This window comes from Papio anubis, chromosome 1 (genome assembly GCF_008728515.1).
Source record: "Papio anubis isolate 15944 chromosome 1, Panubis1.0, whole genome shotgun sequence".
Lineage (NCBI taxonomy): Eukaryota > Metazoa > Chordata > Mammalia > Primates > Cercopithecidae > Papio > Papio anubis.
In genome coordinates, this window is record NC_044976.1 from 107,201,844 (window position 1) to 107,224,766 (window position 22,923).

At 40.9% G+C, this 22,923-nt stretch overlaps 2 protein-coding genes and 1 long non-coding RNA gene across 13 annotated transcripts in view; 2 read left to right on the top strand and 1 right to left on the bottom strand.

Annotated features, from left to right (window-relative positions):
- The window catches only part of STXBP3 (syntaxin binding protein 3), a 55,558-nt gene extending 49,436 nt beyond the window's left edge, over positions 1 to 6,122 (top strand). Inside the window, exons 18-19 of one of the 3 annotated variants that reach the window (XM_003892308.5) lie at positions 4,307 to 4,455; positions 5,370 to 6,122. In XM_003892308.5, the coding sequence (XP_003892357.2) occupies positions 4,307 to 4,455; positions 5,370 to 5,464 (244 nt within the window). In that variant the 3' untranslated portion in view covers positions 5,465 to 6,122. Of the gene's footprint in view, positions 1 to 4,306; positions 4,456 to 5,369 lie in introns of those variants that run through there. The other 2 variants (XM_021921654.2, XM_021921657.2) reach the window with 2 other exon arrangements.
- Positions 6,123 to 8,037: 1,915 nt separating this feature from the next.
- On the top strand, positions 8,038 to 21,172 carry LOC116269190. The gene is made up of 3 exons (XR_004176639.1): positions 8,038 to 8,091; positions 10,390 to 10,461; positions 20,105 to 21,172. It is a non-coding gene; the product is annotated as an uncharacterized LOC116269190 (long non-coding RNA).
- The window catches only part of AKNAD1 (AKNA domain containing 1), a 41,056-nt gene continuing 30,844 nt past the window's right edge, over positions 12,712 to 22,923 (bottom strand). For 2 of the 9 annotated variants that reach the window (XM_009214312.3, XM_009214295.3), the window contains 3 exons: positions 20,021 to 20,143; positions 19,825 to 19,932; positions 19,514 to 19,699 (listed from right to left, as the gene is read on the bottom strand). In XM_009214312.3, coding sequence (XP_009212576.2) covers positions 19,628 to 19,699; positions 19,825 to 19,932; positions 20,021 to 20,143 — 303 coding nt within the window. In that variant the 3' untranslated portion in view covers positions 19,514 to 19,627. Of the gene's footprint in view, positions 13,114 to 13,847; positions 13,978 to 17,020; positions 17,104 to 19,513; positions 19,727 to 19,824; positions 19,933 to 20,020; positions 20,144 to 22,923 lie in introns of those variants that run through there. The other 7 variants (XM_009214306.3, XM_009214293.3, XM_009214287.3 and 4 more) reach the window with 6 other exon arrangements.

The window sequence follows — 22,923 nt, forward strand, 5'->3', positions numbered from 1 at the left end:
TTACGTGTATCCGGGTAGGGTGCTTGCCTTGGACTGAGGACTTTTCTTTAGTTTTATTTTTTCCTTTTCTACAAAAGGTTTGGAGATTATGTTATCTATTTATATTCTTGTAGCAGTTTATTACTGCACATATTTGACTCAACAAAGTCTAAGATTAATGAGTATCCCTGCCTTCCTCTTGAACAATACAAGAACCTTAGACCAACTGGATGTAAACCATGCACCCCTTAAATGTTATAATACTTCATTTTTGTTCACTTCGTATCTTTTTTACTCCCCATATTACTAAGCAGCATTATTGGTTTTTTAAAATTCAGTTGTATGTGCATGTGAACCTGTTAAATCGCCCACCACCCCTTTTGTGTGGGCTCAGTTTCTTTCTGAAGTGTATCCTTTCATGTGGGTCTGTTGGTGGTAGTCTTTTTTATTTTTTTCCAAGACAGAGTCTTGCTCTGTTGCCCAGGCTGGAGTGTGGTGGCGCCATCTCAGCTTACTACAACCTCTGCCTCCCGGGCTCAAGCAGTTCTCGTGTCTCAACCTCCTGACTAGCTGGGATTACAGGTGTGCACCACCACACCTGGCTGATTTTTCTATTTTTAGTAGAGATGGGGTTTCACCATGTTGACCAAGCTGGTCTCAAATTCCTGACCTTGTGATCCACCCACCTCAGCTCCCAAAGTGCTGGGATTACAGGTGTGTGCCACCGCACCTGGCCGGTGGTGGTAGTCTACAGTTTTGTTCGTTCCTTCATTTGGTCGTTGTTCTTAGCCAGCTATGAATTTCTAAGAGCTGAGGTATGTTCAGTCAACACTTGTAGAAAATATTCTGCTGTTTCCAGGGTTCTACTTTAGCTCTTGGGAAAGTGGAGGGGTCGTGTTTTCTGTCACTCTTGTACCTTGGTGAATAATTAGCCTTTTTTCTCTGGTTGTTTTTCGTCCTTGGTTCTGTGTATTCCCTGTGCTATGTGTATCTGAGGATTTATTTTTGTTTCTTTCTTTGGGATTCATTTGTTTCCTGAATCTGAGGATTTACATCTTTCATAAATTCTTCAAATATTGCCACTTACGTAGTCTTGGTTTTGTTGGAACATCTTATTCTGTCATAATGTCTCTTAATCTCTTATACTTTTTTATTTCTTCTGCTGGTGTTTCATTCTAGAAATTTTTCTTCAGATTTAGTTTTCAGTTCTTTAGGTCTCTCTTACCCTGTGTCTCATCTATATAAGCTGTTTTTTCTTTTTCTATTTTCAGTGACTTTATTTTTCCGTTTTAGAAGTTCTCACATTTCTTTTTTAAACATGCTTGGACTTTTTGTTATTTCTTATTTTGTCATACTTTCTATCCTACTTTATTGTCTGTTGTCATATTAAACATACCTAATTTGTAGTCTATATCTAATAATTTCACTGTTTTACACTCTTTGGGTTCAGTTCTGCTGTCTTTTATTTCTGCATACTCATAGTTACTTATTTCCAAATGTGTTTTGTACTTTTGAATGTTGAGTTTATTTTGGTAGCCAGCACTGAGAGCGGGTCCCTTCAGGCAGGTTTTGCATGTGCTTTTACCAGATTAGAGGTTTTTTTCTTTTTGTGTTAATTTCTCAGTCTGGGTTTCCTCAGACCAGGAAGGTAGTATATATAATTAACACCTAAGACTCTATGTGACAGGCCTGTGGCTAAATTATCAGGGGAGAAGCTTCCTTGCATCTCCCCTTGCCTTGGAGGGTGTCCTGACCTTATGCCGGGTGTCAGCTCCCAGTCTCTACCTTGCACAGTACCGAGGGGTCGGCCCCTTGTTTGCTAAGATCGGAAAAGACTCCACAAGGCAGACCAAGCCTCAACTCAGTTTACCATTCTAGTATTTAGCTTCCTTTTTACCAATAGCCCCTGGAGATTTCTCTGACTTGTTTACTGTCAGCTATGCTTTAAAAACATGTTTGCTCTTAATCAGTGCTCCTTGGTGCTATTTAGAGGGAAGTTTTCAGGATCTAGGGATTTAATTATCTTTATATCTCTCAGTCTTCATACATATGTGAAACAAATTAAATATAATCCCATTGCTCTAAAATTGCTATTCAGAAGCTTAGAAATTATTAGAATTGTTTTGAGCAGTGTTGTCTCCTTTTCGTTTGCCTTCTGACCCTATTTCTGTCTGTTGAAACAGTTTTTAAGCCAAAGTTATGTTTTTAATATGTCCTTGACTTTGTATGGGAACAAGAGTGGGTCTTGTTCCTGTTTCATCTTTCAAAGGGGAGGGAAAATTTTAATTTTTAAAATTTGTTTCCTGTTGTTCACTACCTCATTCTTTAAGGTAATGAATGGAAGCAATCATCTGAAAGGCTAGATTAAGAATTTTTTTTTTTGAGACAGAGTCTTGCTCTGTCACCCAGGCTGGAGTGCAATGCGTGATCTTGGCTCACTGCAACCTCCGCCTCCCAGGTTCAGGCGATTCTCCTGCCTCGGTCTCCTGAGTAACTGGGACTACAGGCATGCGCCACCATGCCCAGCTAATTTTTGTATTTTTAGTAGAGATGGGGTTTCACCTTGTTGGCCAGGATGGTCTCGATCTCTTGACCTCGTGATCCGCCCACCTCAGCCTCCCAAAGTGCTGGGATTACAGACGTGAGCCACCACACCCAGCCAAGAACATTATTAAAAGTTTGCTGTGGGGCTGGGTGCAGTGGTGCACACCTGTAAGTCCAGCTACTTGAGGCTGAGGTGGGAGGATTGCTTGAGCCTAAGAGTTCGAGGCTGTGGTGTCCTGTGATGGTGCTGGTCCGCAGCTGCTGCACTGTAGCCTAGGCAACATAGCAAGACCCCATCTCTAACAAAACAAAAATTTGCTATGAGATCCTATATTGCAAGGCGTTCTAGGTCACCCAGAACAGTGACTCTCGAAGTAGGTAACAAAATGAACCATTGGGTACTTACTTTTACCTAAAGAAGAAGAAATTAAGTTTTGCTAATATATACTAGTACATATATGTCATTTACACGTTAATATATTTGTTTATAAATGGATGTGTTTATTTTGAAATATTTACTTTTCAAATAAAAGCTAAAAATTTTTACCAGTGGAGCCTGTGAACAAAAAAAGTAATTCCTATGATCTAGAGCAATGCTAGCCAATAGAACTTTCTGCAGTGATAGAAAGGTTCTATATTGGCACTGTCCAGTATGACAGCCACTGGCTACATGTGCCTATTGGGTACTGGATATGTGGCTAAGTATGGATGAAGAACTGAATTTCTTATTTCATTTAATTTTAACTAATTTAAATTTAAATAGCCTCATGTGGCTAGTGGCTACTATATGGGACTCTAGGGATCTACAGCAATCTGGAGGAGGAATGGTAAAAGTAATGACTACTGTTTATTGAGTACTTACCTAACACCAGATTCTGTACTTAGTGTGTTCTGTACATTGTTTCATTTCATCCTTGTAACAGCCTTTAAGGTTTAGAGAGAAGTTAAGTAACTTGCTGAAAGTCATACTGAATCAAAAACAAGCAGAATAAAAATAGAAACCCAGGTCTAATTCTTAACAGCCGACCTCCTACCATCATAGGTTCCTGAATTCCATTCCAGCAAGGAACAATCGAATACACATCAGTTCCAAAGTAATACTTGCCCCTTTCCCCTTCACATCTTCAAAACCTTTTCCTTTTTCAGTGCCACTAATTTTTAATTTCAAGAAGCTGCAGACTTCTCAGGTATATTATTTCTTCTTATGAAATAATAAGGGAGGGTGTTAGCTCTACTCTATAGGTTAAAATGCCCAGCCAGATTATGCACGATTTGTTAAAATTGTTCTTGAAATGTGCTGTTCTACTTAACTCTTGGTGCTTTAGTCATACTATGGTTAAGTCATTTCCTTAAAAATCAATGTAATTGGGCCAGGCACGGTGGCTCACGCCTGTAATCCCAACACTTTGGGGAGGTCGGCAGATCACAAGGTCAGGAGTTCAAGACCAGCCTGGCCAAAATGGTGAAATGCTGTCTCTACTAAAAATACAAAATTAGCTGGGCATGGTGGCATGTGCCTGTAATCCCAGCTACTTGGGAGGCTGAGACAGGAGAATTGCTTGAACCATTACCCGGGAGGCAGAGGTTGCAGTGAACCAAGATCACTCTACTGCACTCCAGCCTGGGCTACAAAGTGAGACTGTCTCAAATTAAAAAAAAAAAAAAAATCAATGTAATTGGTAGCAAGTTTAAGTTTGGTTAAGTTAGGTTTTTTAAGTCTACAAGTATTATGGCTTTGGAAATATTTATAACATGTTTACTTTTTTTAAAAATTACTTTTTAGTGCTCGCCAGAAACCCAGAGCTAATTATTTAGAAGACCGAAAAAATGGGTCAAAGCTGATTGTTTTTGTAATTGGAGGGATTACATACTCTGAAATGCGTTGTGCTTATGAAGTTTCTCAGGCACATAAATCCTGTGAAGTTATTATTGGTAAGACTTTTGTTTTCTTCTTTTCTGTTTTTAAACACAAACTCTAAATGCAAAAGTATACATGTAAAATGTTATCTCGTGTTATACATTTGAGACAAAATTTAATGCAAAAAAATTGTTAACCATAGAATGTGTTTTATCTGATGTGTGCTGGGGTTTTTTTCCTGGTTGACTTTTTGATAGTTTTATTTTCAAACATGCTTATTTGAGGAAAAGGCACTTGCTCCTTTAAAATAGTATGTTCTATACATTTGTTTAACTATTAAATAGTTTTTGATGTACAAATACATTTCTACTTAAAAAATGTTTTGAATTTTTTGTGGCTATGGACATGACATTGGCAAGGCCTGTGTGGAATTAAGTTTTAAGAATTTCAGGCCAGGCTAGTGGCTCAGGCCTGTAATTCCAGCACTTTGGGAAGCCGAGGCAGAAGGGTCACTTGAGGCAGGAGTTTGAAATCAGCCTGGGCAATAAAGCAAAACTCCGTCTCTACAAAAAATTTAAAAATAAGAATTTCAGTCAAAGCCAATGATAGGTAAACTCTCCTGACCCATGGAGGTGCTGGATCTGTGTGTTAAGCCTTGACCTGCAGCACTGCTTAGTGGGTCTCTATTATCGAACAATAACTGTTGTAGTGCTAAGGATAGGGTAATCCCCAGTTTTGCTCTTCAGTGTGCCAATGTCTAGCACAAAGTAGACAAAGCACTAGGAATGGCCACTGTTTCTGCACAGTTACTGAGCATGCTCAATGGTGAAGAAGGATTGAAATATTGCAGTGTAGGCAGATTTCAGGAGAAATTTTGTTACATTGCGCCAGGCTACTGCACTTTACATACTTGAAGGACAACACATATTAAGCGAAGGAAAACTGATTTAACTGCTGGCCTCTGAAAAATTCTCTTTTCTCCTACCAGGTTCTACACATATTTTAACACCCAAAAAGCTGTTGGATGATATAAAGATGCTGAATAAACCCAAGGATAAACTCTCCTTTATTAAGGATGAATAGCTTTTCTTTTTGGAGGGTTTAGAGATTCTTACTAATATGTTGAACTAAAATAGAAAGAAAATGTTGCTGTCATGTAATTTAAACAATGTAAATATTTTATGGAATAATGGCTTTTCAAATATATTTCTTAAGGAACTGTTTATGATTATGTATTACTGGATTTGTCATTTTTGATAATTTAAATATTGCTGCTGCTTTGTAGATGATGAGAAGAAATGTTAAAATGCTTTCTAAAAGGAAATTTTTTCACCTTTGGAGCAGAATATATTAGAGTTGTGGGTAATTTCTCACAACCACCTATGTACATACTAATTACCCATTGGATACTTACATCTAAACATCTCATGCTAAAGTATAGTTTTTTGGGAAAGAATGATTTTAAATAAAGAGATTGTAAAAGTAAAAACTGTAAATGTGTATGTATGATAGAATTGTTTCCTCTAAGTGTAGTTTTTCTTTCAACTAAAATTCAGTTTGTTTTATGTGCAAAATAATTCAGTCATTAATAGAAATGGAGTGATTTCACAGTGTATACTATTTTGCCACATACTTCTAAAGAACACAATTTTATATAATTTTGAAATCATGTATGTTTAAATTAGAAAACCAAAAATCATGAACATTCTAAGAGAAAATAAATATAGAATTTAAAAAATTATTCTGGTTTGTTTTTTCTGTAGGGGAGAGGGGAAAGTTAGAAATTTTAAAAGTTCTAGAGTAACAAAGAAGAAAAGGAATCTACCGTAATACTCCCACCGAGATATCTCCTAATGACTTTTTCAAAAATAATGTAATCTCTGTGTAGGGTTAGATAATATATGTCTGCAGATGTGTTTTGTTAAACAAAGGGAACATCTTTGTTTCAAATCTATTCTTTTACTTGACCTCATAGTGTTCTGTCATACAGCAGACCATAGTTGTATTGATTCAGAGTTTTGCTCTTATAAATAATGCTGCATTGTTTGGGTACATACCTTTGCAGACTTACACAGACATTTCCATAATGTAAATTCCTAGCAGTGGTCAAGGGATTTGTGCATTTAAATATTAACAGATACCCATTTTTAATTTTTTTTTTTTTTTTTTTTTTTTTTTTGAGATGGAGTCTCGCTCTGTCACCCAGGCTGGAGTACAGTGGCGCAATCTCGGCGCACTGCAAGCTCCCCCTCCCAGGTTCACACCATTCTTCTGCCTCAGCCTCCCGAATAGCTGGGATTACGGGCGCCTGCCACCATGCCTGGCCCATTTTTAATTTTTACGTAGATAAATCCATCACTTTTCCATTTTAACTTCTGAATTTCACATGCTGCTTAGAAATACCTTCCACACTCCAGGATTATAAATTCACGCATGGTTTCTTCTAGAACATTTTGATAGATTCATTCTATTTTTTACAGGTAACTCACCCATCTGGAATAGATTTTAGTGTAAGAACGTGTGCTAGATATTGTCTCTTAGCACTTGGCATGGCGTCCCATGCCTCCTTACCCCATACCACAGGGGACGAAAGGCTAAACATGAAGTTTTTCAGACTCTAAGAAAAATAAGGTCTGAACAGTTTACATTCTACCAATGATGTGCACTTGGTCAAGATTTGGAGGCAGAGGCCATCTACTATGCCAGCAGACAAGCTCCTGCAGACAAGAATTGTTTGTAGCAACCAGACTCCACATTTTAGTGTCTTGTCACCTGCTTCATGGGTATGAGTTAATGCTGTGGCAGCAGCACTAGCTTCCTGTCCTTTGGGTCACAGATGGTAAAATGATCGTGGGCCTCCAGTTTCTGCTCCTACTGCTTTTTCAATGATTTTTGTAAGGACCTAATTCTCTGTATTAAATGCCTTTCTGCTTGAAATATCTAGAGAAGTTTGTTTCCAGCACGGAACCCTGACTTGATAAAAGTATTTCATAGTGGCCCAGCTTCACTCCTTTCTAAACAGCCAGATGTTATACCAGATCCTATTGGGTAATCTCTCTTTCCCCAACTAAACTGAAATACCACGATTATCATAGACTAAATTTCCATTTGTATCGTGGTCTATTTCTGGATTCTCTTTTAATGATGTACAGTTTGTTTTGTGTTTCTTTTTCCCTGTTTCAATTCATGGTATGTTTTAATATGTAGTGGAAGAAGTTCCTATTCCATCCACCTGAATTACTATTATTTTTCAGAAATTTTCTATCAAATTTTTCTAGGTGAACTTTAGTATCATTTTGTTGAGTTCCCAAAAAAGCTATTTTGGTATTTTCATAGGATTAGCATTGTTTATAGGTTAATTTAGGAAAAATCGACATCTTTTATAATATGGAAACTTGATATTCAGGAATGTGGAATGTCTTTTCATTTAAATCTTTATAACCTTCAGAATCTTCATTTTCTTCATATAGTTACTGCACATTGTCAAAATATTTTTGTAGTTCCATTGTGGGTTGAATCTTTGATTATTTTTCAAATGGGTAGGGATACAGAAAATTTACTTTTGATTTTTTTTTTTTTTTTAATAGAGACAGGGTCTTGCTATGTCACCCAGGCTGGAGTACAGTTATGTGATCATAGCTCACTGGAATTTTGAACTCCTGGGCCATAGTGATCTTCCGCCTCAGCCTCCCGAGTAGCCAGGACTACAGGTATGGGCCACCACATCTGGCTAATTTTGTTTGTTTTTTTTTTTTGTATAGACAGTCTCACTGTGTTGCCCTGGCTGGTCTCAAACTCCTGGCCTTAAGCAATCCTCCTGTCTCAGCCTCCCAAAGTGTGGGGATTACAGGTGTGAGCCACTGTGCCTGGCCAACTTTTGATATGTTAATCGCATAACTTTACTAAGTATTGATAATAAAGTAATAATATACAAATGCTTAGTGCTTTCTATTATTAACTCATTCCATCTGCTCATGTATTCCTGTGAGCATAGGTACTGTGATTATCATCTTTATTTTAAAACTGAGGAGACTGAGACCCAAGAGATAAATGTAACTTGGTGTGGATCAGTGCATGGAAAGGAAGGGCTTGGCGCAATAAACAGCCTTCTTTGCAAACTACGCATGAAAACAATGTATCTCCAGTAAGAGGACTAGTTTTTGGTGTCTGCATTTTATCTGAGATCTTTGTATGCCTCAGTAACACCCTCTCCAGGGTTAGGACATGTGTAGAATAGGTATTTAGATTAATCCAATGGCCTGGAACAAATGGAACTAAGAGTGTGATGACAGCAAACACTGGGCTGTTTATTCATTTGATCACTTAACATCTCAGTAACCACTTTATCCTGATCACACTGATATCAGATGCTTTGGGTCCTATATTTCACATATATGTTAAGCTTTGAATTGCAGAGACCTTTTGTTTACTAAACCTCGTATGAATTTGAAGCCATAAGACATCATCTCACATAAATTCTGGTATGAGCTGATTTTTTCCCCCATAGAATTAGCAATTACAGGCCAAAGCAGGAGGATCACTTGAGCCCAGGCGTTGGAATGAGCCTGGGCAACATAGTGAGACCATATCTTTTTTTCTTTTTTTCTCTCTCTGTGAAGAGTCTGAAAGTAGTGAGACCACATCTCTACAAAAAAAGGAAGGAAAAAAAAAAGGTTGGGTATGGTGACACGCACCTGTGATCCCAGCTACTACTCAAGAGGCTGAGGCAGTAGGATTGCTTGAACCAAGGAGGTGCAGGCTGCAGTGAACTGTGATCACACCTCTGCACTTCAGCCTGGGCGAGAATGAGTCCCTGTCTCAAAAAAAAAAAAAAAAAATTACAGGTTTTGATTTCAAGACCCAGGAAAAGACTTTTTTTGTTGTTGCAACCAACGGAAACTATTTATTCACTGTCTCTGAAACACAGCTTTGCTTCCTGTTGAAATGTGCTTTATTTATAAAACAGTGGATTCACATTCTTCAACCATATTAGTAAATAAATACAGAGATCTTTATTAATCCTGTTATCCTGTTTCCTAGACCCTTCGCCTCCACTGCTCCAGGGTCACAACAGGAGTTTACAAGGTCTCAAAATTATTGGATTTGAGCAACAAAGGGCCTGACCCCACAGTTTATTGTGTAAGATATGACACCTCCATAGCTCAGTTCTTCCCTAGCTATTCTGTACCCTTTGTAAGTCCTATTGGGATGCAAGCAGATTTCTCCTAAAATCAAAGGAGCAAGAAATGTCTTACTCCTATAGGAAAAGTTTTACCACCAAAACACTGTTTTGTCTATTAAATATAAACACATACTCATGTTTAGTACAAATTAGGCCTATTTTATATAATTCATTAACAGCAAGATTACAATAGAAAGGATAAAATGAAGAGATTTCTTTTGCAAACTCTAATAGTTAACTAAAGGGGATAGCTAGAGCTTTCTCTTAAAGATGATAGGCCAGGTGCAGTGGCTCACGCCTATAATCCCAGCACTTTGGGAGACCAAGGCAGGCAGATCACCTGAGGTCAGGGGTTGGAGACCAGCCTGACCAACATGGTGAAACCCGGTCTCTACTAAAAATACAAAAATTAGCCAGGCGTGGTGGTGGGCGCCTGTAATCCCAACTACTCGGGAGGCTGAGGCAGGAGAATCACTTGAACCTGGGAGGTGGAGATTGCAGTGAGCCAAGGTCCGGCAATTGTACTCCAGCCTGGGCGACAGAGCAAGACTGTCTCAAAAAATAAAAATAAAAGTAAAAAAATTTTTAAAAGATGATAAAAAGCCCTCTACAGAGAGTCCCATTGCATCCTGCTGGCAGCTTCAAGCAGCCAGAGCACAGCTAGACCTTGGAGTAAATACTAAGAGGCCTCTGCACCCTGGAGACTGCCGGGTGTTTCTTTACAGCACCACCGCCCTCAGGCAATGCTGAGCCCTTGACCCCCAGCATTAGGGGTACCATTACTTTTACTTTACAAGCTTGTTTTTCTGGTTTACTACTGGAACAGAATTAGAAGAGAGGTCATAAGAATTGACACAAGAATTGCATGAGGGAGGAGATGGCCAAGACTACAGAATCAGTAAGTATAAAATTATCCTTGTAAATCAGAGCCTAGTGCCTTTCTAGAACTCCTTAAGGGCATTGCCTGCCCTTTTTTGCTATTTCTTAGATTAGTCGTGTTACAGTGATTACTCATCATGACCCCTGATCTTCAAGGAAATGGAAAATTACATTTAGAATATGGTTTGATAAAGCAGAAATGGGCCACATTTTTAAATCAACAATGATTTTAATTGCCAATTTCTATAAATGTTAATTTGAGGGATTTAGAAATGCTCGTTAATGGTAGACGTTTCTAACCAAGGTTCCATGGATTTGTTTCAGGGCGTCCATGAACTTGTAAATATGTATTCTCTTCCACGAGAAGAAAAAGCATGGGGGAAGGGAGACTCCATAGCTTTCACCAGATTCTCAAAAAATGAGCCCAAAAAAGGTTAAGAATGAATTAATCATATAAGAACACTTCAAGCCAGAGAAGTATGTAATTTTAAACTTGGGGATGAGATAGTGGTACTTGACATACAAAACAGATTAGCAAGTTGTGATTAAATTTAGATATGTAATGATGTTGGAAGCCCCTTGGAACTGCCAAAAAAACAAAATGACCTAATTGGCTTTTATTAGCAATTTATGAATCAGGCAGCATCCCATCTATGAAATAGAAAGGCTGAGCACAGGAGTGGGCTTTATAGGCAGAAAAGGCAGAAGAAAACAGAAACAAGGAACAAAAGGTGTCTTTATATGGGTTAAAGCAGAGGGGACTTCCTTATGCCAGCTCAGGTTGACAGGGCCCCTTCTAATGGGATACTGTGAATGTTCTGGGTTTAAAAAAAAAAAAAAACTGGCCTATTTTAAAGTTCAGTTTGATTACGTGGCACCTAGCATGAGTGACTGCATTCTAGTTTGGTCTGGTCTGTTGGGGTCTCCTGCAGGAGCTTAGTCCAAAAACAGTGACCTCCCATACGTTTTATTTAATAGAACATACACAGTTTAAGCTCTGTTTTTTCTGTTATAATATCACCCATAGTTCTTTGCTATCTTCCTTACAGTGCCACAGCTTGAAGTAAATTTGGCCATAAAGTCAGAGGTATTTTCAGACTGACCTGTGCTTTATCTCTTCCAGGGTACCCTCAACCAATTTACAAACCCCAAAGTTAAAAATAGTCCATTCTCCAGCCAGCTAGACAAATACCAACTGCCCACATTGGCATGAAAATCTAAAGTGGGAATAGATTCAACTCCCTCCTGACCACTGAGCTAAACTCTGGGAGTCGGGAAACCATTTGTTGAATGTCTGGGGTGAATGAATATCAGAAGTTTCAGGAAAGGGCGAAAGAGCCAATACCCTGCTGTGCTGTCACTAAGGAGGTAATACATCACTCTTAAAGAAGCAAAGCAAAAGCTTGCTCTGAAAGAAAAACAAAAAACAAAAAAAAACCTGCTCTGGTCTACGTGAAACATTACAAATTTACTTAATCCTTGGTACACAGTTTTAATGAATTGTCTTTTCCAAAATTTCATTAAGGCTATTATTTTCACATATTTCTGACTTCAAGAGATCTTTAAACAAATAATGTTGACTTATAAGTATATTGTAAAAATTTCATATGGTACAGAAAAGAAGATTAAAAACCCCTTTCTCCCCCAAAACTCCCAGTTTCCTTTACTAGAGGTTCACTTAAGATTTTTAGATATCTTTCCCAAAAATATGTATGCCCTTTAAAAAAAAAAAATACACACATGAAGAGCCAGGCACAGTGGTGTGTGCCTGTAGTCCCAGCCACTCAGGAGGCTAAGGCGGGAGGATTGTTTGAAGTTCAAGTCCAGCCTGGGCAACATAGCAAGACCCCTGAGGTTACAACTGTCTATATATATGCTTAGGTATCTTGCTTCTTTCACTGACTTTTGCAGATAATCCAACCTCATTCTTTTTGGTGGCTACAAAGTATTGTCATTTATGAATCATCACAGGCGGTATTTAGATTAGTTCCCCCTTGGGGTTGTTACGATCAATGCTCCAGTGGCTTTCCCTGTACATATATCGTGCCACATTGTGTGGCTTATATAAAAAAGAAATTCCTAGTGGTGAAACTGCTGCTCTGAAGGTACGTGATTTGGAATTTGTGGAACTTGGTAGATATTATCAAATGGTCTTCCAAAAAAGTTGCATTTCCGCCAACAGCATGTGAGAGTACCAGTTTCCTCCATCCTCACTGACACAGGGTTCTTTCATCTTTTTTCAGACTAATAGATAAAAGGAAATTCATTGTTTTGTTTTGGTTTCTTTTATTATGAGTTAGGAAGAACATAGATTTATTTTAAAATAAATACTTGTTGGTTGCTTTTGATTTTAAGAATCAAAAGTCCTTTCTTTTTTTCTTTTTCCTTTAGTACTTTGTGTTACCCATTTCTTATGGTTTCTGTGTTTTCTCTAGATAGTCATCTTCCTAAATTGTGTAGTAAGTAAAATACATTTTGGGGGAAGATCAAGTTTTCTTTGCATTTTTTTCTTTTGAATCCTTGGTTGCCTAGCGTTGAACTAGTATTTCAGTCGATTCCTCCACCTCTGTGCTTTCACAAGGTCTTCTGCAATCGTTTTAATCATTTGATCTGTAGTTTCTTTCAAAATGGTTGCTGTCCTTAGGGCATGATCCAAAGCCGAGTTTAAAATCTACAGAGGAAAAGTCCACACATTTTAATTACATAAACTAACTGCTTTGGGTTCTCTCATTATTAAACATTACAAGGTGGAATTTTCGGAGTATTCCTGTTTTCTACTTGGTCTATTTCTGTTTTTGAGGGTTGGTTTCCTAGGAGACCAGTCTGAGATGGAATATATTTGTTAGGGAAAGGGATTGAAAAAAAGACCAGCACGTGACTGATGAGCATGAATCAGAGGGTGAGGTCAGCCACCAGCTGGGCTGTTTCCCTGCCGCAGAGAAAGAGAAAAAAAGAACAGCTCTTAGGGGCCATTGATGGGGATTTGGGGGCCATAACCACTGAGAGGGTATTCAGGGATACAGCGCATGCGTATGGAAACATTTGAACGTGGCCTGGGGATTTGAGTTAGTGATTTGAAATAGGAAACTGTTGGCAACCCTGATCACAGTGTCACTGGAACAGATCCACTGCCTTCAACCCCCTGCCGGGGAAATCCTGTAGCTGAGGCACCCCCCACAAATCACTTTCTCCAGGAAATTTCCCTTGGAACCAATTTAGAATAATACAGACCATGCGGCTGCTGAGGCTATGTGTCTTTAGCTTAGTGCTGAGCACAAAATTGTCTTTAGCAGAGCTTTTTCTGAAGCCCTGATACTGTAATAACTTAAGAGCTGCCAGTTCTGTGGGCATCAAGATCAAACCTACCAGCTGCAAGGATTCTCGAATGATTTTCTAAGTCCTCACCTCAGATTTTGTTTCTTCAGTGCTATCAAAGTCACATACGGATTTGCTTCCAGAAATCCTGCAGGAGTAGAAATGGGGCGAGGGTGTTACAGGGTCTGAGCTGTAGGTCATGAAAGCCTGAAGGTTTTTCCTGGAAGACAAAAGCGCATTGATAGTTGTGTCAAGTGCCACCCTCAAGCACACTCCTGTTCACGTCAGCTCTGTGGTCGGTAATGGCTCTATGTGTGTGGTTTGGGTGTGGGCGGATTCGTGCACCCGCTGCCCTCGTAGCTCTCATACTCCCATGTGGCTGACCCCAGCTGGGCTTCAGAAAAACGTTGTTGCCATGACCATGAGGGTATTTCCTCCCAGAACTGATCCTCTTTTCCTCTAGTACAGATAGAGGCAAGACTCTAAAGACATTTTTTATTCTGTTTTCATTCTTTTGGGGCCAACTTTCTACCTTGCATTTTTATAAAACAAATGCACAAAACTGCCAATTGCAGGTACCTTGGGTTGAGTTCATTCTGGCACCAGTGAGCTTTCACCCCAAGGAGGCAGAAGCAGTCAAAAAATAAAAGCAGCTCCTTTTGAAGTAAACAGGCTCCCCTTGCCTGCTACCCTGTGATTGCTTCTGTCTCAGGGATGGCTGGAAGTCTGCACTAGGTGAGTGAGGGCTGCAGGGCCACTGGGCTCTTCGGGTTGTGCAGAGCATGGCTCTAGGGGGTTATTTGCATAGTCTGTGAAGGGCACAGCCTGGAGTTGCGCTTTTCTCAAGCATGAGCCGTTGGCCCTGAGGGATACCACAAGAACTTGCCTATTGACAGGGCTGTCATAGAGCCACCCTCACATCTTCCTCTGGCTTCAGGTTTCCTGTTAAGCATTACTTTGGTACATAAAACACTTGTGAGCAATATCATCTCCAGAAAACGTCCTTTCATCCCTCTCCCCTACCATATGAGCATCAATTGGTTCTGCAAGTTATTTTAACACATTGGATTGATCCTCCAGGCAAGAGGTGGTCTAGCATCCAGGGCCCTTAACTAACGAAATACTCTGGGCAGGGGATGGCAGACTGGAGAAGAGTCCTCTCTCTCTCCCCATATCCCATCACTGTCCACTGTCAACAACATAACAGCCATCGCTTGCTGAGTACTTATTATGAGCCAGGTACCATTCTAAGTGCTTTATATGTATGGACTCAGTCCTCAATGAGTTTAGCACTATTATGATTCCCACTTTACATGTGGGGAAATGAAGGCACACTTGGGTCAAGGATCCTGCCCAACGACACAGAACCAAGACAAACCCAAGAAGTCAGTCAGGCACGGTGGCTCACGCCTGTAATCCTAGCACTTTGGGAGGCTGAGGCAGGTGGATCACCTGAGGTCAAGAGTTGGAGACCAGCCTGGTCAACATAGTGAAACCCTGTCTCTACTAAAAATACAAAAAATTAGCTGGGCATGGTGGCGGGTGCCTATGATCCCAGCTACTCGGGAGGCTGAAACAGGAGATTCACTTGAATCCAATGGGGCAGAGGTTGCAGTGAGCCATGATTGTGCCACTTCACTCCAGCCTGGGCGAAAGAGTGAAACTACATCTCAATAAATAAATAAATAAATAAATAAATAAATAAATAAATAAAACCCAAGAAGTCTCCAAAGGCCACATTCTTAAACACTGTGCTAGACTATGGTAGAGGGTAGTAGGTTCAGACTGAGTGGCTCTGAGAGCAGAGCCTGAATTGTTAGCCACTCTGCAATGCTATTGGTTCTGTCTCTTACATAGCTCTTGAATGAATACACAGACTCTTCTCTTTCCATCTCCACCAACCTCGGTCAAGCTCCATCATCTCACCTGAATTATTGCACTGGCCTCTTATTTGGCCTTGTCCTCCAATCTTAACTCCTGTAATTCATTTCCACTCCCTCAGTAGCTAGGCTGATCCTTTAAAACACTAAAAATCTTTTTAAATTCCGTGGTTAAAAAACTTAATTGGGGGGGGTCCTGCCACAGTGACTCATGCCTGTAATCCCAGTGCTTTGGGTGACTGAGGTAGGAGGATTCCTTGAGGCTAGGAGTTCAAGATCAGCCTGGGAAACATAGACCCTGTCTCTACAAAAAAAAAAAAAAAAGTAGCTGGCTGTAGTATCACATGCCTGTACTCCCAGCTACCCAGGAAGCTGAGCCAGGAGGATCACTTGAGCAAAGGGGGGTCAAGGCTGCAGTGAGCCAAGATTGTACTCCAGCCTGGGCAACAGAGCAAGACCCTGCCTCAAAATTTTTTTTTAACTTCACTGGGGGGCCAGACACCTGTAATCCCAGTGCTTTGGGTGACCAAGGTGGGAAGGTCACTTGAGGTCAGGAGTTCAAGACTAGCCTGGGCAACATAGCAAGACCCTGTCTCTACAAATTTTTTTTTTTAAATGGGCACCTATAGTCCTAGCTACTCAGGAGGCTGAGGTGGGAGGATGACTTGAGCCCAGGAGTTCCAGGCTGCAGTGAGCTATGATCACCACTGTACTCCATCCTGGGTGACAGAGGGAGACCCTGTCTCTAAAAAATAAAAATGAATTAACAGCAAAAAAAAAAAAAAAAAAAAAACCCTAATTGGCTTCCTCTTGCTCCTAAGATTCTGCAATACTTCCTGGAGCTGACAAGTCTCTACGGACTGGCCCTGACAATTCCTTCCCTCATCAGCCTCATCTTGCTCCACTGCCACTCCCTCTTTTGGGTTCCAGTCACACCATTCCTGAACTTGCCAAGTGCCTTCTCACAACAGGAAGCTTTCCTAGACTGGAATGTTCTTCACTGCCCCCAGATCCCCTTGCTAGTTCATTCATACTTACCCTTCAAAGCTCAGCTTCCCTGAACCCCCAAATTAGATCAATAGGACTTTGTACATCCCCTTCTTGGCACTTACAAAGACTATGCGGCGTCTCTGCCAAAAAAAAAAGCTCTGTGAGGGCAGGGACAGTGGCTGACTTTGTCCTGTGTCCTCAGTACCTCGCACGATGACTTGGTTTATTGAATAAACAAATGAATGATTGAAGTATTAGATAGGTTTAGGTTTGAATCCTGGCTGTCCTAATGATCTAGGTTATCTTGGGGTAGGTAGTTAATGCACTATCAAGTACATTGTATACACCCAACCAATGAGAGATGTTTTGTTAGTAATCATGAAATAATACTTACTTTCCTGGTGTGGGCTCATGTTCACCTTTAAAGGATTTTGAATTCACTCTCTGAGAACAGATCCGTTTGAGTTTTAAAAAAGCTGAAAAATGTTAGCTATGATTAAATTCAGAGTATCAAAAATGAGCCCCAAATGGTGCATATGTATCATTCCTTGAACTTTTTGTATGAATGAAATATTTCATAAAATTTTAATAAATCAGAAAACTGGGAAACAGACAACAAAGAACTTTTGCTGGGCGCAGTGGCTCATGCCTGTAACCCCAGTGCTTTGGGAGGCTGAGGTGGGAGGATTATTTGAGGCCAGGAGTTTGCTACCAGTCTTCCCTGTCTCTACCAAAAAAAAAAAAATTCATAAGCCCCTTCCATACCAACTATAAATGTTTTGTTAAGTTAGCTGGGCATGGTGGCATGTGCCTACAGTTTTGTAGCTACTTAGGAGGCTAAGGCAGGAGGCTCGCTAGAGCCCAGAAGTTCAAGGAAGCATTGAGCTATGATCACATCACTGCCCTCCAGCCTGGGCAACAGAGCTAGACCCTGTCCCAAAAAATAAAATTAAAAAAAAAAAAAAGAACTTTCTATAAAGTATTCTGAACTTAGGAAAAGAAATTCAATTTTAAAAGGAGTTTTAGGCCAGGCGCAGTGGCTCATGTTTTTAATCCCAGCACTTTGGGAGGCCAAGATGGGCAGATCACCTGAGGTCAGGAGTTCAAGACCAGCCTGGTCAACATGGTGAAACCCTGTCTCTACTAAAAATACAAAAATTAGCCGGGTGTGGTGGTGGGTGCCTGTAATCCCAGCTACTTGGGAGACTGAGGCATGAGAGTCACTTGAACCCGGGAGGTAGAGGTTGCAGTGAGCCAAGATAGTGCCACTACACTCCAGCCTGGGTGACAGAGCGAGACTCTGTCTCAAAAAAAAAAAAGAATAGTTTTATTATCAGACAGAAACCAGGAGTTTAGATTCCTTGGGTACTTGCTGTGTGACCTGTGCATGACGTCTGACTTCTCTGGGTTTAACTACCCCATCTGATAAATAGAGGAATAATATCTTCCAAGAGGTTGGACCAAATGGATTTCTGAAATCCTCTTCAATTTTAGGAGTTAATATTCTAGGAGTAGAAACTAATGATTATGTTGCAAAGACAATTCCAGAAAATAGAGACTAAACAGAGAAGGAAAATGTGGAAAAGTCACCATGGAAGACAAGAAGACAGAGAAAGAAAAAGAGATGAGTCAGTGGCCAACAAATCTGCCTCCAAGGCTCCCTTCTCCCCTTCCCTTTCCCTCTTCTTCTTCTCTTCTGTCTTCCCCCTCGTTCTCCCTCCAGGTCTCCTGTCTTATTCACTGATGTCAAGTAGCCAGGCTTCACTCACCCTCAGGAGGGTCCCGTTGGACAAGGGACGCTGGGAGAGATTGTCCCTCAGACATGCAAGGCAGGGCAGAAGCCAGAAACCCAGATTTAGTCATGCTGACCACCTAGACTTGGAGACTTGGGGCATGATGAAGAGGCACTAACCAGTTCAATCTTGATGCTTTGGTAGTCTCCAAATGTAATTTTGGATTTTACTGGAAACTCAGAATTAGAAAGCACCACAGTATCACCTGGTCCAGTTCTAGTGCAGTGTACAGATCTACAGCATCCAGACAAAGTCCATTGCCTCCCAGTCCAAAGATGAGCTCACAACCTCCTGCCACAGCCCACTCCATTTTCTGTCAGCTCCAATTGCTGTAAGGGTCTTTTAACCTGGAGAAGCTGCCTCCCTATGACTTCTACCCCCTTAGTTAGCTAATGGAGTTCAAGATCAGATTGTGGATGAATCCGTTGCAGCCCTTGTTCGTATACTGGCATGACACAGGCTGTAGACCTCAAGACTAAGAAGACAGTGAAGAAATCTGAGCTATGGCTTCTCCAGTCTTAATGACTGTCACTTCAAAAGAATACATGCAGTTGGAGGATGTGGCAGCCAGAGGTGGGGAGGGGAGACACAGCTGAGGTCAGTCAGGTAAATGACATTCTTAAGGCTTGGGCACTGGCCATCATGAAAGATAAGAAACATTCTCCCTGGCGCCCTCTCCCAGAGAAGGAGAGGAAGAGCTCTGAAGGTATGAGGGCAAGGATGTGGCGCCTGTCAGAGAACCAGGTATAGCTGTCATTCAGGGGTAAAACTAGGAGTACTTCCTTCCCTCCTTCCTGTTCCCTGGGCACAGTTTGCCCTTCTTTTAGAACTTACCCCATTTTGCTTTGAGCTTTCCTTATTTGGGTATGAGTTCCTTCCTTTCAAGAGCTTGGGAAGGGGCAGCCATGTCATTCATCTTTTTAAATAAGTGTTTGTGGGATTTTAATTTTTTTTCAGACAGCAAATTTTTGCATTGGAAGTTAGCAATGTGATGCCTATGGAGTGTAAAAATAGTCTATTTCTCTACATGCTGACTTTTAGTAGGGATATATGTAAAGCATTAGCCACCTCCGAATAGTAACAATAATAGTGGTGATTATCCAATAAGTCATTTATTTGTTCAGCAAACTTATGGGTTGCTACCAACTTGCACTGGTAGAGTCCTTAATAACTTTCAAAGTCCTTGGTCACTGTGATTTCATATTTTCTAGCCCCAGCTCAGCCTCTTGCCATCCAGGTGTAGGGCTGGATTTGGAAGTGTCAGGTGAGTGCACAAGACCTGGGCAGCAGAATGGAGAGGCCAGGGCTTCCAAGATGAAAGCAGTGGCCAGTGTCACGTGAATGTCCCATACCTGGGACATTAGGTTATTGACATGGATGGGGTCATGCAGGAGATGTACTTACAGGGTGAAGAGTTTTTGCTTTCATGTAAAGAATGGGGCTGGACAAAGGCACCTCTTTTGCTATGATTTGAGTAATTCTGTCCTGGAGTGTTGTATCTGTAATAAAATTCTGGAAAGAAAAGATTAAAAATGCAGTTCATTGCCTGGGAACAGTGGCTGTCCCCACTCGCCTTTCTGAGGCCCCAGGTGAGTATTACCTTTAGGTGGTTCCTTTCTGCAGGTTCTTCGGGAGGTAGGAATCTTAGTGCCACAGTCCTGACATTTGTTACTCTGCATTTCAGTGCCAGAATCAGAACAGAAGCTGTGTCCTGTATCAGAATCTGAAAAAGCCCAAGTTGCATAAATGAAGGGTAAGCGTCTTAATTATAGTCATAAAATACGGTGTGGAGAGCAGAGCTATAACCATGCAGGGTATGTATTTGGCACCAAAGTGCTTAACGTCCCAGCTGTGTCACCAAGGGGAGTTGCCAGCCTGGGGTAACATTTGGGATTCCCTTCTGACAACTGAGAAATGTTTTGATAATTAACATTTCTTGTATGAAAATCTCAAGAGGTAGCATACATATTTAGGCTTAGTAAAGGTCTGCTGAATGAATGGATCTGCGGCAATTTGGCCCACTGAACTATCAGACAACCTTGTATTTGTATTTGTTTTTCCATAGTTGGCCTGATACATCCACATTCTTTCTCTCAGACCCTGCTGTGGCCAAGAGCTTGTATTTTGTCATCCAGGCAACTGGAAAGATGGGTTTCTTCTATGTGACATTCATAAGCCTATAAGGGAACCCGAATCATGACTTTGCTCTCTTAACCTCAGAGAAGCTAGTAGCAGACAGCACATGTATCTGGTGCAGGTCTAGAACCTGTCTGGCAGGCTGTGGACAGAGCAGCACTCCAGGTAAGGCCAGAGTATGAAAGCCTGGGGCCAGGCGGGTGAGCATGTCAGGCCTGGATGTCCAAGCAACATCTTGCTGCAGGACAGATGCTGCAGTGACAAAGCCTCTTCCAATGCTTCTCGCCTTACTGAACTCATGGTTAGACTCATTTTTAACATTATCTTTCAAAGTATGTTAAAGTGAAGTCATCCCTGGCTGACATCTTGACTTTTAACATATTATACAATATATAATAACTTCATTGTATAAGAACAAACCCATTTCATATTAGCAAATGGAATGAGTTTGAAGGCCCAGGGTTGAAGCCTGGCTCTGCTACTTATTAGCTATGATGGTTGAAAATATGTTCACAAATTCTTTAACATGCTGTTTTTATTTTTATTTTTTGAACCAAGGTTTCATTCTGTTGCTCCCAGGCTGAAGTGCAGTGGCTCAATCACAAGCCTCAACCTTCTGTGTTTTTTGGTTGTGTTTTTGTGTTTAAATATTGGGTCCCTATATTGTCCAGCCTGGTCTTGAACTCCTGGGCTCAAGCAATCCTGGTTCAGCCTCCCAAAGTGCTGGGGTTACAGACATAAGCCACCACACCCAACTGACACTCTCTTTAAAAGGTAGAGCCTAATTCCTCTCCCCTTGAGTGTGGGCTGGGTTTAGTGACCCACTTCTAACAAATAGAATCAAGTGGTAGTGATGGCATATAACTTCCAAAACCAGGCCATGAAAGACACTGAAGCTTCCATCTCAGCGTATCTCTCTTGGATCACTTGCTCTGGGGGAAGCTGCCTGCCGTGTCGTAACGACACTCAAGCAGCCTATCGGAGAGGCCCACATGTCCTGCCAATGCTCATGTGAGTGAACCATCTTGGAAGCAGATCTTCCAGCCCCAGGCAAGCCCCCAGATGACGGCATCCTTGGCTGACATCTTGACTAAACCTCACGAGAGACCCTGAGCCTGAACCACCCCACTAAAGTGCTCCCAAATTCCTGACACACAGAAACTCTAAGATGATAAAGGTTTGTTGTTTTGAGCCTTAAGTTCTGGGATACTTGGTAACACAGCAATAGATAACTAATACACTCACACTCACTCTTTGGTCCTGCCAAGTCACTTAACTTCTCTGAGCCTCTAGTTCCTTATCTGTAAGCATTCCTGCTTTACAGGGATATTGTGAGAGTTATGTGATATACACTGGCAACAGTTTTCAAACTTTTGATTCCAGAACCCTTTTACACTCTTAAAACTGAGGACCCCAAACAGCCTTTGTTTCTGTGGTTTTAATCTACCATAAAATGATAATATATACCATTTTATACACCTGAGGTGAAAATCCCCACTCATTGGAGAACAGCTATCATTCAACATTCAGTCCACTGCAGATGGATTGGTAGAGAAGTATTAATTTATAGATTACTAGTCATTTTTTGCTTGTGCAGAATCATTTAGATTTCCTAAAACTAAATGAGCAGTTCCAAGGTGCTTTTTTTTAGAATTTTAAACTGAGACGTTTAAAAGACAATTTTATTTATTATAGCATTTAAAAAGTAATAAATCAATTTCATATTAACAAAATAGCATGTTTTTAATGAAAATAACTATTTCCAAAAAATTTAGTGAGAAGAGTGGCATCATTTTATGTTTTGGCAAATATCTTGAATATCTGGCTTAATAAAAGGCAACTGGATTCCACAGCTGCATCTCCATCAGTTGCCTGCAATACTAGAGTTGCACAGCTATATAGCTGGTAAAGGAAGGACCCGGTGGCCCCCCGAAAGGGTTTCACGAAACCCTGGGGACCCCCCAATTACAGCTGGAAAACCCCTTCTTCATTATACCATCTGGCATAATACATCTTCAATCAATGAACCCTATTATTTATTTATTTATTTATTTATTTATTTATTTATTTTTGAGACGGAGTCTGGCTCTGTTGCCCAGGCTGGAGTGCAGTGGCGTGATCTCGGCTCACTGCAAGCTCCGCCTCCCGGGTTTACGCCATTCTCCTGCCTCAGCCTCCCGAGTAGCTGGGACTACAGGCGCCCGCCACCACGCCCGGCTAGTTTTTTTGTATTTTTCAGTAGAGACGGGTTTCACCGTGTTAGCCAGGATGGTCTCAATCTCCTGACCTCGTGATCTGCCTGTCTCAGCCTCCCAAAGTGCTGGGATTACCGGCTTGAGCCACCGCGCCCAGCCCAGGGAACCCTAT